The 16062-nt window shown below is 40.0% G+C and overlaps 1 protein-coding gene across 7 annotated transcripts in view; it reads right to left on the reverse strand.

Annotated features, from left to right (window-relative positions):
* Nucleotides 1-7824: 7824 nt before the first annotated feature.
* Nucleotides 7825-16062, reverse strand: part of ODAD2 (outer dynein arm docking complex subunit 2) — a 194785-nt gene continuing 186547 nt past the window's right edge. For all 7 annotated transcript variants that reach the window (XM_050804486.1, XM_050804488.1, XM_050804489.1 and 4 more), the window contains one exon: nucleotides 7825-8282. In XM_050804486.1, the coding sequence (XP_050660443.1) occupies nucleotides 8162-8282 (121 nt within the window). In that variant the 3' untranslated portion in view covers nucleotides 7825-8161. The remainder of the gene's footprint in view (nucleotides 8283-16062) is intronic.

Below are 16062 nucleotides of genomic sequence, written 5' to 3' on the forward strand. Positions count from 1 at the left end.
CTAACCTTCATACATAATGTTTTGTCTTTTCATCTGTTTCCCAGTGGTTGCCAGAGAAAATGTGCGGCCCACTGGTTTGGCTCTGACATCAGTAACAAGCCATTTTCATTGCTAATTTTCCTTTTAATAAATCAGGAATGAAAGGAGAAATCATTTACAACAACTAAGGCGAAAAGCCACACAACAGACAAGCAAGTGTGATGTGAAAACTAAGCCCCAGGCCTTATTCGAAGTGACGGGATCAACACAGACAAGATGTGGAAACGGGACAGTCCAGCATATTCACGGAAGAGAAACCGTTTAGTTTGGCTGATTGAAATAGGCAATATTTTGAAATACCATATGATGTATTTTTTTTTCTCTTTAGTATTTCCAGGGTCGGGTTTGTTTGTTAGTTTGGTTAGTTGGTTGTTTTTAAAGCTTTGCAGCCTCCCCTCTATTTAAGCCAGGATGCTTGCAGAAGATAATTTTCTGCAGGGAAAGGGAGACAAAATGCCACCCAGAACAAAAAAGTCCTTGCTCAGCTTTGAGTTTCCAACTAGATTTTCAAAATAAACTCTGCAAATAAATAATCATCTCCAAAATTAGGCTTTCAAGCAGGAGTCGATGGTTTTCTCAGACCTCTAAGAGCAGGTTTTATATAAAGAAAGGAGGATTGGAGGATTGAGATCAGAAAAAAATGGAGAATTTGATTCCAAAAAAGCTCCTGCTACACAGAGGAGAGTAAAACTCCCCTGTGCTGGGAGGACAGCTTGGAAGTGCAAGAAGAGAAGGGAAGGAGGTTGCTTGGAGAGCTTGGCTTACTTTGAAGGAAATAAAAGTTATTAAAGTCAGCCTAGAGGGGTTTATGCCCCTCGGGGAAGGTCCAGTTTCTGCAAGGCACCATGTCTGGCCCAGCTAAGGGAGATTTCTAAGCCGGTGAGCTTAGGGCAGCCTTGAAAGAGCCCATGCATGATTTTGTGGTACAGGGAAAGCAGCCAGCAGCTCCCAGTCTCCTGGGAGAGCCCAGCAGAGCTGAGACGACCCAGACACCAGACAGGGCCAGGGGTTCTAAGGAGAGGCCAGAGGTGGAGGCTTCTTGACTAGGATCCACGAGAGACTCCGTGCATCAGCACAGGTGCCGGCCTGCCCTGTGACCAGGACATTCAAAGCTACTCACAGCAAGACAAAAAGGAGGCAGGCTGGGGATAAAGGAACAAAAAGGGGCGTGTAACTTTCCTGGAGATTCCCACACGTCTTCCCAGAACTCAGCTCACAGGCGCCCAGGAGGGCAGAAGGGAAGGAAGGGGAGAACACTTGAGAAGGGGGAACAACTTTGAGAGATGTAGCAGTGAACCAAGAGGAGCTATTTTTAATCAAAAGAGGCTAGACACTTCTAATTGGCAAAGTCAAGCTTTTCACCCATCAGTGGAAAGACATGTAAAAATTAAAGGAAGTTACGTAAATTTTTTCACATCTGAGTCAACATATGTGATTTTTTTTTTTTTTTTGGACCAGACTACATGTAGAATATATTTGAAGGAGAATAGTGGGAGGTAAGAACGGGGAGGTAGATTGAAATTAGAATGAATTGAATTGAGGAAAGGGAAATCGAAGACATTCATATCAATTTCCTTTGATTGCCTCTGAATAGATTGGCCAGGACTACATCTGAAGAACTAAGAATAAATTGAAGGTTTTCTAGTGCTTATAAGGCATTCCTCATTCCTTCTCTGAAGCCTCAGTTCTCTGCTGAAAGGGTATAAATAAAAACAATCTCCTTTCCGAGGAAATTATTAACAATATTATCCAAAAAAACGGAAAACTGAGAGGCCAAGGAGGGAGGACTCCTTGAGCCCAGGAGTTCGAGACCAGCCTGGGCAACATAGCGAGACCTCATCTCTACTAAAAATAAACAAATTTACCTGGGTGAGATGGTGCACGCCTGTGATCCCAGCTACTCAAGAGGCTGAGGTGGAAGGATTGCTTGAGCCTGGGAGGTCAGGGTTGCAGTGAGCCATGATCACACCACTGCACTCCAGCCTGGGTGGAAAAAAAAAAAAAAAAAAAAAAAAAAGAAAAGAAAAGAAAGGGAAACCTCATATAGGCACAGTGCAAGAAAAGTCGGGCTCCTATAGGCCCATGAGCAGATTCTGCATTAGAAATCCAAGCAGACCAGCCACACATCTTGGTTAAAGCACATCTGTCTCCAACATCTGTCTTGCACATTCATGACACTCATAGGCAGAAAAGCAAATACCCTCCTTTCCTTTACACCTTCAAGTTTGTTGTTTTAGCTCATAATTAGTTCCGTTTAAGAGAATAATCTAAATAAATTGACCTCACAGATTACAATGCATTAGCTTGTCTTCTGTTTTAAATCAGCATTAGCAGCTGTTTATTGCTTCAAACAGGACAAAATAATCAAGGTGATCCCTTAATGTTTTACGCCTTGCAGTTGAAGATTAGGAACGATCATCAAAGCTTGAAAAAGCAACACATCTCCTTCAAAGCAAAACCTGGTGCTAACCGTGAGATTCTCCCCATGTGTGCACAACATTTAAAGCAAGATGAGGTTCGGCTGGAGCTACAGTTTCTCTGCAAATGAAGGGAGGGGTTATAGAGAGAGAGGGGAAGACTATGCAGAAGCAGGCAGTGGCATTTGCAAGCAGTCAAAGAACCAGTCTCGCCATCTTCACGGGCCTGTTTGTGAGTATGAATTACATCCACAATGCAAATTGAGCAGATTGTCATGGCAGCATCCCACCCAAGAAATCTTTCTCACAGTTCAAACACAACGTTTTCAGAGGTCTTCTGCCCCTTTTTCTCTCTAAAAGGGCTTAATTGCACACAGCAGTTGCAGAAAACTGACATTTGCCTTTTAGCACAATCTAAACATCACACAGTAGAACTTAAGAGAGTTAGTGTCATTTTTTTGGTCATCTTGGCACTCATAAGTGGCACAGTTACACCACCTTACTGGCATTTCAAATGCATGACTATACCTCCTCAAATGCCTAATTTGCCAACTTCTTACACAGCGAAGAGATAACTGTCTGCAAGCCAGGAAAAGAGGCCTCCCCAGAAACCAACCTGCTGGCCCCATGATCTTGGACTTCCAGCCTCCAGAACTGTGAGAAAATACATTGCTGTGGTTTAAGCCACCCAGTCTGTGGTTAACTTTTACGACAGCTCTAGCAGACAAATACAGCTGCCATATTTAAAATGTGGGAGATTGGCTATGAAAAAATATGTATTTCTACTGAATAACTGCAAGATCTGGCAATGGTTGTCCAGCAGTGAGTAGTAATTGTCTGTATTCTCCAGTTCTCCATAGTCTCCACCCATCCCTTTTGTCTCCCAGATATGGAGGCTAAAAGTCAATTGGCAATTGTATCAGTATTATTATTATTTTTTAATCTAGCTATTTTCTCTCATTTAGATTACTTGCCTGGTGCTTACAGACATTTAGGTTTGAAATTGCTCATGTAACTAATCTAATGGCAAACAACAGCTTTTTCTTTTTCTTCCCAATAGTGAGAAAGGAGTTGCATTGAACTATCCATACTCCTTTGTCTGAACTTCCTTTCTGACGTATGTATAGTCTTCCTCAGTGGAAAAGCCAACCAGCTATAGAGTCTTCAAGTCTATAAGAACCACACTGATATGCACGACTGTATCTTTCAATCATGAAAATAAATTAGGATATAACTCTAAATTGTAACTACAAATCTTAACTCTGAACATCATGGGGCAATTATGTAATTTATAAAAGATGTCTTTTATCAGCTAATAAATCAGAGTGGCAAGAACTGGCAAAAGAAAAGCTTCCTTTTGTCTTGACAGATGCAAATAAAGAATAAGTCACTTTTACTTGAAAATTTGAAAATAATGGGTTGAGAGTATAAGGATTCCATCTGTTACACGATTTCAAGTCAGCCATGACAATTATACATCAGAAACATATTGAAATATCAACTTTATATCTTGCATTTATAGAAATTGAAGCATAAAATATTTTAAGAGCCAGAAAATGTAATAACCATTTGTCAGAGAAAATGGAAGTAGAAGCTGGAAACATGGAGATTAGAGTGGAGGGAAAAAAAGAAGAGAAACAAATGTTGGAATGAGGGGAAATTAATGTAACAATCAGAGCATAAAGAAATAGCACAAAGGAGAAAAACATAATGCTTTAAGAGAGAACAGAAGTCTAGAAAACTGTCCTATATTTACTTATTGTTTGGCACAGTTTGGTTGAGAGTGTACTTCTGTTAGATTTATTCAGGCAAAATATATAAAGAGACTTAGTAAATCACAATATTTTTCATCTTAGGCATCTACGATGGAGTAAACAAATAAATGGGCCCAAATCATTCTTTCCTTCTCAAAACAACATTGTATGAAGCAATCTTTTAATGATCTTCGGAATTGTTACATCACTTGTGTGTTTTCTATACTCCTGAGGTAGAATTCAGCTGCTTGTAATGGACAAAAACCAAATAAGGAAACAGTCAGAATTTACACATGGGCTACTTCAGCACGTTTCAGTTATGCTGCAGCACTATTATTTGTGGGTTAAGGCTATTGCAAATACATATTTTGTAGATTAAGAATATTTTTATGGTGTTTCAGATGTTGAAGCTATTTTTCTTATATTTCCAAAAAGTGTGTTGTGTATTCCATTTGTAAACTGAGAACTTCTCTTTTAAAATTAGTGCTAGAAAGTAGGAACAATGTCTGGTTTAGAAGTTTCCAAATGATAAAAAGATAAAATTAATCGATAATGGTTTCCCTTTAAAAAGCAGAAATTCATGTTCACTGTGAAATAGATCAGAAAACACACAGATGAGCAAAAGAGGAAACAAAAATCATTTTTATTTCAGTATTCAGGAATACGTGTGGATAACTCAGCTCTTTCTTTCATTGTAACTATTTAGCTATGTGTATATAATTTTTTAAATGTGCTCATACTGTATATACTATGTCAGAACCTGATTTTCAATTTAACGATATATTCTGAAATGTGTTTTATGTCATTAGCTATTTTATTATCCTATAATGTTTTCATTGCGTGATTGAACCATAATTGAAATAAAGCAATGGTGTGTTGAGCATCATTGTAGATAAATCCTTGGACATAGCACAAAGGTATACAAAATTGTAACACTTTGGGTATGCATTGCCAAATTCACCTTGCAAAATGATTGTGCCCATTTAAGTAGGCCCTAGTCAGATCTGAGAGTGTCTGTTTTATCAGTTCTCCTGTATTTTAAATGATATAATGAGTACAAAATACCTAATACGATGCTTGCATAGAGTAGCGTCTTATAAAAGTTAGTTTCCTTTCGACTCCATTCTCACTTAGAGAGAGAGTTCCACGGTTTACGCTTAAGTTCATGGGGACCATTGGTTTCTGGGGGCCATTTAATGAATGTGAAGCAGTGAGGCTCTTAAATAAGTGGGTGTTCTTGTTGTTTTCACTGAGTTACAGGAATGGACATAGACTATTCCATTCCCAAATCTTCATGGAACGAGATTAAATGCTTTAAATTATCTGGACTGGAGAAGTTTCTTTATTTTTGCTAACCCAATCCCACTAGGTAAAAGAAGAAGGATGGATTTACTTACAGCTCTGGTCATCATCTGTTTATCAACAACTGAGATACTTACTCTCCTGAGTAGCAATAAATTTTCTAAATATTTTTAATTATAGTCTCTCAGTTCCATGCAAATGCCTTAGGGATGTATAATGGTAACATCAAACTCTATCAAAAATAACAGATTTTTCAATGCCAGGCCCTACGAAAACTATCCTCGCATTCACTTTCAGAAGCTAGAAAAGTTTTTGTAAGAAACAAGTCATTTTCAGTACAAGTCATCTTGATATTAGCAAAAGAACATTGACTGCAAAAAGCAGAAGGATCAAAGCAAGGATTTCTAGGAGGAAACCTTGCAAACTAAAGAGACTAGAACATCAAAGAATATCTGCTTAAAATTCTTTCCACCTTAAACCCCTCTCAAACTGTAGCAGCCATCAGTTATTAAGAGAGCATACTGTATTCCCTCAATGTCCTGGGCGGGGGAATAAAGTCTAAAAAAGAACCTTGTCCCCCAAAACTTACAAAGAATTAAGACTGTCAGCCATAAATAGCACAAAATAAATATAACAAAAAAATCCCTCATACAAAAATGAATGAAAAAGAAAAAGAGTACTCACACAGTATGGGGTAGCAAAACAATGGAGCGATCATCTATACCTGTGTTCCCTGAAAGCTGGGGGTGTTTCCACTGGCTTTGACATTTTTCTAGCAAGACCAGAGTTTTCTGTGATGCCATTTCACAACAATAAGCCAAAAATGGACCTTTAATTTCAACTTCTCATTTGTTTACTCTGAAATTACTACATTTCTGGTGTTTAAGAATTAAAAAAAAAAAAAATCCTACTTAGAAATATACAAGACAATCTTCATGCTAATTTTCTCTGTTTCCAAGTGCTTAGTCTATTTTAAAACGGCACTGTTACCTTTCTTTTATGCATTTATTAACCATAAAAACAGAAGCCCCAAGTTTTGCTCCAAGCGAGCACATGGTAAAGAAACGACCCTTCCTTTCCAACATTCATACGGTTCTTTTTGTTGTTTTACCTGCTGTGTTTCTCACTCCCGGGACCACTACTGATTCAAGAACATTTTAAAATCTGAGAACAATGGTAGAAATTTCCTCTAATAATATTACAACAGCAATGTGTTTATTCTTTTCCTGTCGCTGTCATAATCCAAGGCTTCTAGAAGTATTTTTAATGCCTAATGAAACAAAGCTAAACAGTGACTTTAACATTAGAAATCTCTGCTGTTGAAAATTAAGGGATTTCCTCTATTATTTACATTTCAATTTTTAGTTTGCATTAATACCATGTTCTTGTTCTTCGCATTATCCTTTTTTAGAACCTCCTTTGAAAAGTCATGACAATGAATTAGTGTTTTATTAAACCTTAACATTCTCAGAAGGGCTTTATCTTTTTATCGGAGTATCTATCCCTCATATGATTTTCATCCTGTACAGGCTTTTCATTTCATACAAATAATTTACATTTAATTCAATTAAGTTTATGATCTTTAAATGATGACACACATATCCAGTATCTAATATTTTTCAATAAAACCTCCTTGATTGCTTTTTTAAAGCATTAACTGAGATTGTCAGTTTATGGTGCTGATGAATACAAAGCAATTTTTCTGGCGAGTGTTACGATACTAGGGACAGTGAGTTCCCAAACATTTCAGCACACCGAGCTTACATATGTGATTCTTCTAAGTGGGTTCTAATGTTTCTATAACCTGATAAAATGCCATTATTTTTTTGTAGCCACTTTTTAAAAAGTACTTCGTGTGCTGAAAACAAGTTCAGAAATTCAAAGCAATTTTATGTGAAGTCGTATTATCCTTACATCAGTATCAATTAATTTCTTTCAGTATCAATTAAATCTCTGTGAGAAATAAAACATATAATTGTTTATGCTCTGTAAGTCCAAGTGTAAAACAACAAAACTCATTGCTTATGTTCTTGTGATTTGCATGATCTGGTACAGTGACAGTTACACGTTGTCCTTTCAGATGTTTGCTAGTATTTAGGAGAAATTTGGGATGACCTTAGGATGATCTCTGTAAGTCCAGCTGCTTGACGCTAAATTCTATTTAATAACAGTTTGTGAAATCAGCACATCTCCTCGGAACTCTCCCGTGGGTTGCAAGTGATCAAACAGACAAAGCCGTAATGACAGGACAGTTAGATTGGTTTAGCAGAAAGGCAGCTGTAGAGACGTTCATGAACAACCATGAAACTGCACATTGGGAGGGTCATATCCTTTATTACAATCACCACAAATACAAAAGCATCACTGAACTCTATATATACTGTATACGTATATTCTCAAATTCTTAGAAACTTATCAGAGGTTTATTGGCTTTCCATCTTACTACATGTCATATCCCTAAAACATTAAATGGAAACAAAAGTCTCCAGGCAATTTTCAGATGAAAAACATTCTGTGCATTTTTGATTTATGCGTTTTCATTTCGACGGTTGAAAGGGTTTGCTTATAAATGTTTCCCAATGTAGGCTTCCTGGCCATGGGAGTGACATGTCCTGTGTCATGTAGAATTTGATGGCTTGTAATGTCCATTTAAATTTCAAGTGTATCTGGCCTTCTCTGTAGCAAGAGCCAGCCTGCGGATATTGGATATACAACCAGCTGCAGCTTCCTGGAGATCCTGGTCAGGGGACCCAACCATATCCAGCAGAAGCTGTCACACACAAGGAGGAGGAGAAGAGACACAAGAATAAAAACATTAATCTAAAGACATAAAGTTAGGCTATGAAAATAATTTTCAGTAGTAAATATTTTTTAAAGCCTCCAAAAAAGCATAAGAAATTCCATTTAAGCAAATGTGAATATAAACAGTGCTTAATCAGATGCAGGAATTCCTCATGCACTTCTTACCTTTCTGGAGCTGAATTAGACTCCTTCCTCCCCACTTTCTCTGGGTATCTAACTGCTATTTTGAGGTTCTGCTTCTGAAATTTTTCTTGCATCCTTTCTGGCTTTTCCATCTCTCAGAACAAGCCAACAGCACACCATGCTTAGACTAGCAGGGCATCCGATAAGATTCATCTCTCTGAGTCCCAATCCACCTGATCATGTCATAACCTCATTATATCAGTCACTTAGTAGGGACTTTCAGTGACTTCCAGTGCCAACTAACTAGAGCGGATCTATTAACTGGTCCTTGAAGGGTTTGTGCACTCTGACCTCAATGCATTTCCAGCTACTCATCTTTCTCTTCTTCTCCAAGATCACACTCTCCTACTTCTCTTGACTTTATTGATGCTATCCCCCATCTAAAATGCCTTCCCATCCCCTTCTCTGGCTTGGTAAGTTTTATCCATCTTTCAAAACAGACCTAGCCAACTTTTCCACGAAGCCTCCAAGATTTCCATCAAACTAAATGCCATTTATTCCTCATCAGGCTGTCAGTAGCAGTTTACTCAAATGTCTGTCGCTATATGTATTTTTTCCTTTTCATAAGATAATTGGCTTAATGCTTTCTGTCCTTCTTTAGATTCTAAGTGCTTAAAAAATGTACAGTATCTAATGCATAGAAGACAAATGAATTAGAACATTTAATATCTAGAAATTATGATTCTAATTAATGGTCTTGGTAAAAGAGTTTTTAAAAGTAAATTTGAATCACATATTTTTCTACCCCATAGCATTTGAGTGCAAATGTAGATCATGCCAAAATATGAGGATGATTTGATAAGCAAAGAAATCTTATAAAGAAAAATACTGTGAGATGTTTTACATATACCAGGCTTAGGGTGTGGCTTTTACTCTATAGGTAACAAAAAGAAGTTATTTAAGCACTTTAATCAGGGGAGTGACAAGGTCATATTTGTATTTTAGAAAGGTAACATTTACAGCAAATTACAGAATATAGACTGTAGGGAAAAGAGGTGGAAGTACTGTATTACTTCATGTAGAGGTGACAGGATGGAATAAAAGGTAAGGATAGTGAGGAAGGAACATATTCAAGGGATATTTGGGATGAAATAACTTCAATAAATGGCCCCAGAACAACTGCTTATCCAAATAGAAGAAAATTAAAACGGTAATCTGACATTACACATAAATATCAATTCCAGATGGATTAATGATGCTGTAGGACTCTCTTCTCAGTTCAGCTAAAGACAGGGTCCTTTTTACAAGGCCATGAAAAATTAGGCTCACAGACAATTTGAAGGGGGAGAAAAATGGAATTTATTGGGCAAAATGGGGGAAAAAGGGAAACAGGGACTCTCCGCAAAGCCAGAGTCCTTGTGGGTGTGCTTCCTGCCTCGCAGATTGAATCCCAGGTATCACCTGGGATGAGGAGGGCCAGGCTCCTGCCTGCTGCAAACATCACGTACTTCTGTGGCTCCACCTCAGTGCACATTCCCCCACCCCAGTGCCCATTTCTCCCAGTGTGCATTCCTCCACCCCAGTGCACATTTCTCCCAGTGCGCATTCCTCCACCCCAGTGCACATTCCTCCCAGTGCACACTCCTCCACCCCAGTGCACATTCCTCCCAGTGCGCATTCCTCCACCCCAGTGCACATTCCTCCCAGTGCACACTCCTCCACCCCAGTGCACATTCCTCCCAGTGCACACTCCTCCACCCCAGTGCACATTCCTCCCAGTGCGCATTCCTCCCAGTGAACATTCCTCCCTGTGTGCATTCCTCCACCCCAGTGCACATTCCTCCCATTGTACATTCCTCCCAGTACACTTTCCTCCCAGTGTGCATTCCTCCCAGTGCGCATTCCTCCACCGCGGTGCACATTCCTCCACCCCGGTGCGCATTCCTCCACCCCGGTGCGCATTCCTCCCAGTGCGCATTTCTCCCAGTGCGCATTCCTCCACCCCAGTGCGCATTCCTCCCAGTGCACATTCCTCCCAGTGCACATTCCTCCCAGTGCGCATTCCTCCACCCAGTGCACATTCCTCCACCCCGGTGCACATTCCTCTACCCCAGTGCGCATTCCTCCCAGTGCGCATTCCTCCCAGTGTGCATTCCTCCACCCAGTGCACATTCCTCCACCCCGGTACACATTCCTCTACCCCAGTGCGCATTCCTCCACCCCAGTGCGCATTCCTCCCAGTGCGCATTCCTCCCAGTGTGCATTCCTCCACCCAGTGCACATTCCTCCACCCCGGTGCACATTCCTCTACCCCGGTGCACATTCCTCCCAGTGCGCATTCCTCCACCCAGTGCACATTCCTCCACCCCGGTGCACATTCCTCTACCCCAGTGCGCATTCCTCCACCCCAGTGCGCATTCCTCCCAGTGCACAGGCTGTTTGAAGTTTCTCTGGGGACCCCTTTCCACCTGGCCGTCTCAGTGAGATTCAATAAGAAAGGGACAATGCAAAGCATTTAGAAGGTTGTATATGAGAATATCATGTTCAAATTGGGGGACTGAAGGATGTCTGTCCTCTCAGTTCCTTGACATCCCATTGTCACTGATCTTCACACTTCAACCTTCCACCTTCAGGGTCTCACCTGGGCCCTGATTTTTCATCACTGTCAACAGTCTGACCTCCAAACTCTCTGACCACAATGTCTCCTCCCACAATTTGGCTATGCAACCATCTTACTTGTTTGTTCTCATCATGATCTCTTGTCCATAGGCTCACATACTTTTTCTTTAACCGTCTTCTGTCTTTGCTTCCTCCATAACCGGCTTAGATTGCATAGTCCATCTTTTGGATCATTCTCTTATCAGTTTCTTAAACCTCCTTACAACATCCCTCCAGGAAAACCATTAACTGTCCATAAATCCAACTCTGTTCTTCCCTGTGCCTTCACCAATAACTGAGTCCTGTGGGAGACCATATGTCAACAAGGCAAATCAATCCACTATCAGTTCAACCTCAACTGGATTCTCATTCACTGCCCAGCAATAGAAATTTGTGTCCCTCTCATTAGGTTACTTTCCCTTTTCAATGCCTATTTTAAATCTTCCTTCTTCTTCAATCTCCAGTTCTTCCTTTTAACCACCACTTCCAGAAGATGACCAATAAAGTCTCCTTCATAAACTCAATAGAAGCCATTAGACAGAAACTACTCTACCTAAAACGGCAATCATGCCAGCATCTTAGCAGATCTTTTTATCCTACCTTCCAGTTATAATGGCTCTCTCCTATCCCAGGCCCACAGTCCACTTGTATTCTTCATTCATTCTTCTTCTTCTTAGGACATTTTACTACCAAATACTCCCTGTTTCTCTTCTACTTTAGCTTTCACCTCTTCCTTTCTAATGATTCCATTATCATTTAAACACATGTCTTACACATTAAAAATCAACAAAACAAAAAGACACCACTTTGACCTCATTTTCTTCCCTTCATAGCCAAATTTCTTTAAAGAGTTGCTGTCTGGAATTCCTATCTCCAGTCTTAAATTCCATCCCACTCACTCCAGGCTGCTGTCTGCCTTCAGCTCTCCTCTGAAGTGACCCTCTCAGAGGATGTCGGTAACTTCCTTCCATGTGGCTAAGAGTAGTGGACACTTAGGAGTTCTCATCTTATTTGACCCCTTAACAGGATTTGATATAACTGGCAACTTCCTCCTTCACCGCCACTGGCTTTTTCTACCCCTACTCCCCGACTTTTCCTCGCATCCATTCATTCTCATCTTCTCAATCTTCATCCATGGCTCTTTGTTTCTCCCAAAAAAAATTGTTGGAGTTCATCAGAACAAATTCCTCTTCTGTTTTCATTCTGTTCTCCCTCCCTAGATGACATCTTTCACTACCTGAATTCAAATGGCATTCATATGGAACCATCTTCTAAATTTCTGTCTCCACCCCAGAACCTTCTTTGGATTGGAACACTTCATATCCAACACTTCTTAGCCATCTCCACTTGGAAGTCTCACAGCCACCTCAAGCTTAATAGATTCCAAATGAAATTTTTTACTTTTTCTATATAAACATGAATCTCTTTCCAAGTATTTTCCTGTATCCATAATAGATGTTATCACTTAGTTGTTCAAGACGGAAATCTGCGTGCCTCACACTCACTCCCACCCTCATTTCCCCTATGCTGCATCCAACCTATTATCATATTCTTGTGATTCAGCTGCCTACACATCTTTCAAAGTCATTCACTTCTCTTTATTGCTGTTGTCATTCACCCCAGTAAAGCCCACAACACCTTCCCACTGTCCCTGCACCCTGTCTTGTCCCCTGATTAACTATTCATACTGTATCTAGAGTAATTGCCTAAATTGCAAAATTCACTAATAAGATACAATGTTTTTGACAAACAGGAAGCAACAAGACAGGATCAATCTTCTGAGATTAAAGAGAAAGGAAGATTCTGTTCTGCATGAGGGAAACAGGGAAGTTTGGAGGGGCTCATGCCTTGGGAGTTTTGTATTATTCTTTTTCTCCAGCATTGTTCAATATCCTAGGCATAAGACAGAGGAAATAGATTATAGGAGTGTGATTCATTTGAACAGCCATATGGTTCGTGCTGGGCCGGAAGGGAAGTGAAAACAGGAGGCTACTGATCACTGGGAGAATTAGGAAGTGAGGCCTCAACAATGCAGGAAAACAGTTTTGGTGGGACCAAAGCATAGGAAAAGGGTGAAAATAAGACATTCTCATCTGAGAATGAGATATTTGGAGTTTAAGATTTTACAGATGAAGTTGCTTTGAGTATTGACAAGATCCAGGGTATGGCCATGGGAATGTAGGTCAGTATAAGATTGTTACGTATTTTTTGTTTGTTTGTTTGTTTAGACAAGTCTCGCTCTTTTGCCCAGGCTGGAGTGAAGTGGTGTGATCTTGGCTCACTGCAACCTCTGTCCCCCAGGGTTCAAGTGATTCTCCTGCCTCAGTCTCCCAAGTAGCTGAGATTACAGGCGCGTGCCACCACGCCCAGCTAATTTTTATATTTTTAGTAGAGATGGGGTTTTGCCATGTTGGCCAGGCTGATCTCTAATTCCTGACCTCAGGTGATTCACCCGTCTCAGCCTCCGAAAGTGCTTGGATTACAGGCATGAGCCACTGTGCCCGGCCTGTTATGCAGTTTTATACATACACACAGATGTATGCATGCATGCATACACACTTATATATTCTCATTCTCCCTCTCTCACTGTAGGAAAAGGAAATAATGGGAAAATAATGAGCAGGAAGAACAAAGTAGCCACTCTCTTTGGTTATCCTAACACATGACTTAGATGTCTTTGTATAACTATTCACACTTAAATCCCTTTCCTAGCTTGCAACTTTTAACGCATGATCTACGGTTCAGAATTTTTATTAATCTCTTTGTTCATACCTCACTTTACTATATAGATAGTTATAACTCTTTTCAAAAATTTTGGATATATTTCAAGGGTACAAGTGCAAATTTCTTACATGCATATATTGCACAGTGGTGAAGTCTGGGCTTTTAATGTACCCATCACACAAATAGTGAACATTGCACCCAATAGGTAATTTTTTAACCTTCACTCCCCCTCCCCATTTCTCATCTTTTGGAGTCTCCAATGTCTGTTATTCCATGTGTACCCATTGTTTAGCTCCCGCTAATAAGTGAGGACATGCAGTTTTGACTTTCTGTTTCTGAGTGACTTCACTTAAGATAATGGCCTCCAGTTCCATTTATGTTGCTGCGAAAGACATGATTCATTCTTTTTTATGACTGAGTAGGCATTCCATGGCATATATATACCACATTTTAAAAACCCAGTCCTCTATGGATGGCCACTTAGGTTGATTCCATATCTTTGCTATTGTGAATAGCGCCACAATACACACACAAATGCAGGTATCTTTTTGACATAGTGATTTCTTCCCTTTAGGTATATATCCAGTAATGGGACTGCTGGATCGAATGGCCATTTACAGACAGTTTTTAAAGCAGATATAACTTTATGAAATTTAGACGATTTCTTCTAGATACATACTTCACACCATTCACCATTTTTCATACTCACATGGCTTTTACTGACCTCTTTGTAGCCCACGTCCACCATGGTAACCTTTGTTATCCTGGAGTATGGAGTGCCAACTGTAAACCTGGAGATTTTACTCCTCCACACCACTAGCACATCACTGAATGTGAGCGCTGCCAGCCTGGATGCCAACAGATCCTGATATTCATGTCTCTATGCCCAATGGGCCTGTTTTTTCCTCACTTCTGCTTTCTGATCTTTAAATTATTTCTTATATCAAAACAAAACATTCCAACTAATTTCTTGGTAAACTATATAATCAAGGGATTGACTTGATCCCTTGATTACATAATTGTATAACCCCTTGATTATAGGATTTTAAAGTTATTAATTTCCCTTTACCTGAGTTATTTTCTCACTCCTTCTCCCAAGTAGATGATTCATAAGGGTTCATGAGTCCCTGTGTTAACTCCATTGTTGTACAAAATATAGCAGAAAAACTCTCCCAACAGTCACTTTAATAGACAACAATTATTACTTTACGAATTTTGTTATTACAGCCTGGTCATCACAATGAATAATGCCAGTTCCCTGTAGGTGTTTCTGGGCCCTGGATTAGGGGACCTAACGCTACACTAAAAGCTTGATTTCCACAAGCAAATGAGATTTAGAAAAAAATCTAGTCTCCAATTGCCCTATATTTGTCGTTTAGGTAATAGGAGGAGAATAGATTGCTAGCTACAGCAATTCCACCTAACATCTACCTCCCACAGCCACCCACCTTGCTTCCGCTCCAGTCCTTGGCCTCTCTGCTCATAGTTCTGGCCATTGTTGCTTTTTAAATCTGGAAAGAAGTGAAGTAAAGTCCTAGTCCATAGCTCAACTACCTGAGAAGGAATCTAGATGCCTTATACTGTTCACTCCTTCCCAGAAAAATCACTATCAAACCATAGTCAAGGGTATGGGTTTTGAGGTCACAGCATCTTGGATCTGTACTCTGACTCTCCCAGTTACTGGTCACATCACTGAACCTCTTAACCCAACCTTCTCATATGTGTAAAGGGATCACGTACCTCTGGGGGTCACTGCAAAGATGAATTAAACATACATCTTTAATAAATGTTTGAACACCTGTATTCACAGCCTCTTCCTTTCTTTATGTCCTTTGATATTTCCCCTTCCTATTTCATCTGATGATTCCCCTGCCTTCTGCAAACCCAAGTCTGCAGTGTGTGAGAGGAAAGAGTGGAGGAGCACAGGTGGGGGGAATTTACACTGGCAAGGGCAGAGGACTCCTTATGGGACAGAAAAGAGCAACAGAAGGAGAAGGAATGAAAAAGGGGGAAGGAGAACTTTCATCCTGTTTTGAAGAGTTTGAGAGGTTTGGAGTAGAAAGGTTGTTTTAAAAGCAACTCTGAGGTGAGAGAGATATACTGAGAAAGATTAAGAACTTAAAGCTTAACAGTGCATGATTGTACTCTCTATCTTCGAGAGAGTAAAACTAGGATTCAAATTACTTTCAGGCTGGGTGCATGCCTGTAATCCCAGTGCACTGGGAGGCCAAGGCGGGAGGACG

This window comes from Macaca thibetana, chromosome 9 (genome assembly GCF_024542745.1).
Source record: "Macaca thibetana thibetana isolate TM-01 chromosome 9, ASM2454274v1, whole genome shotgun sequence".
NCBI classification, from domain to species: Eukaryota; Metazoa; Chordata; class Mammalia; order Primates; family Cercopithecidae; genus Macaca; species Macaca thibetana.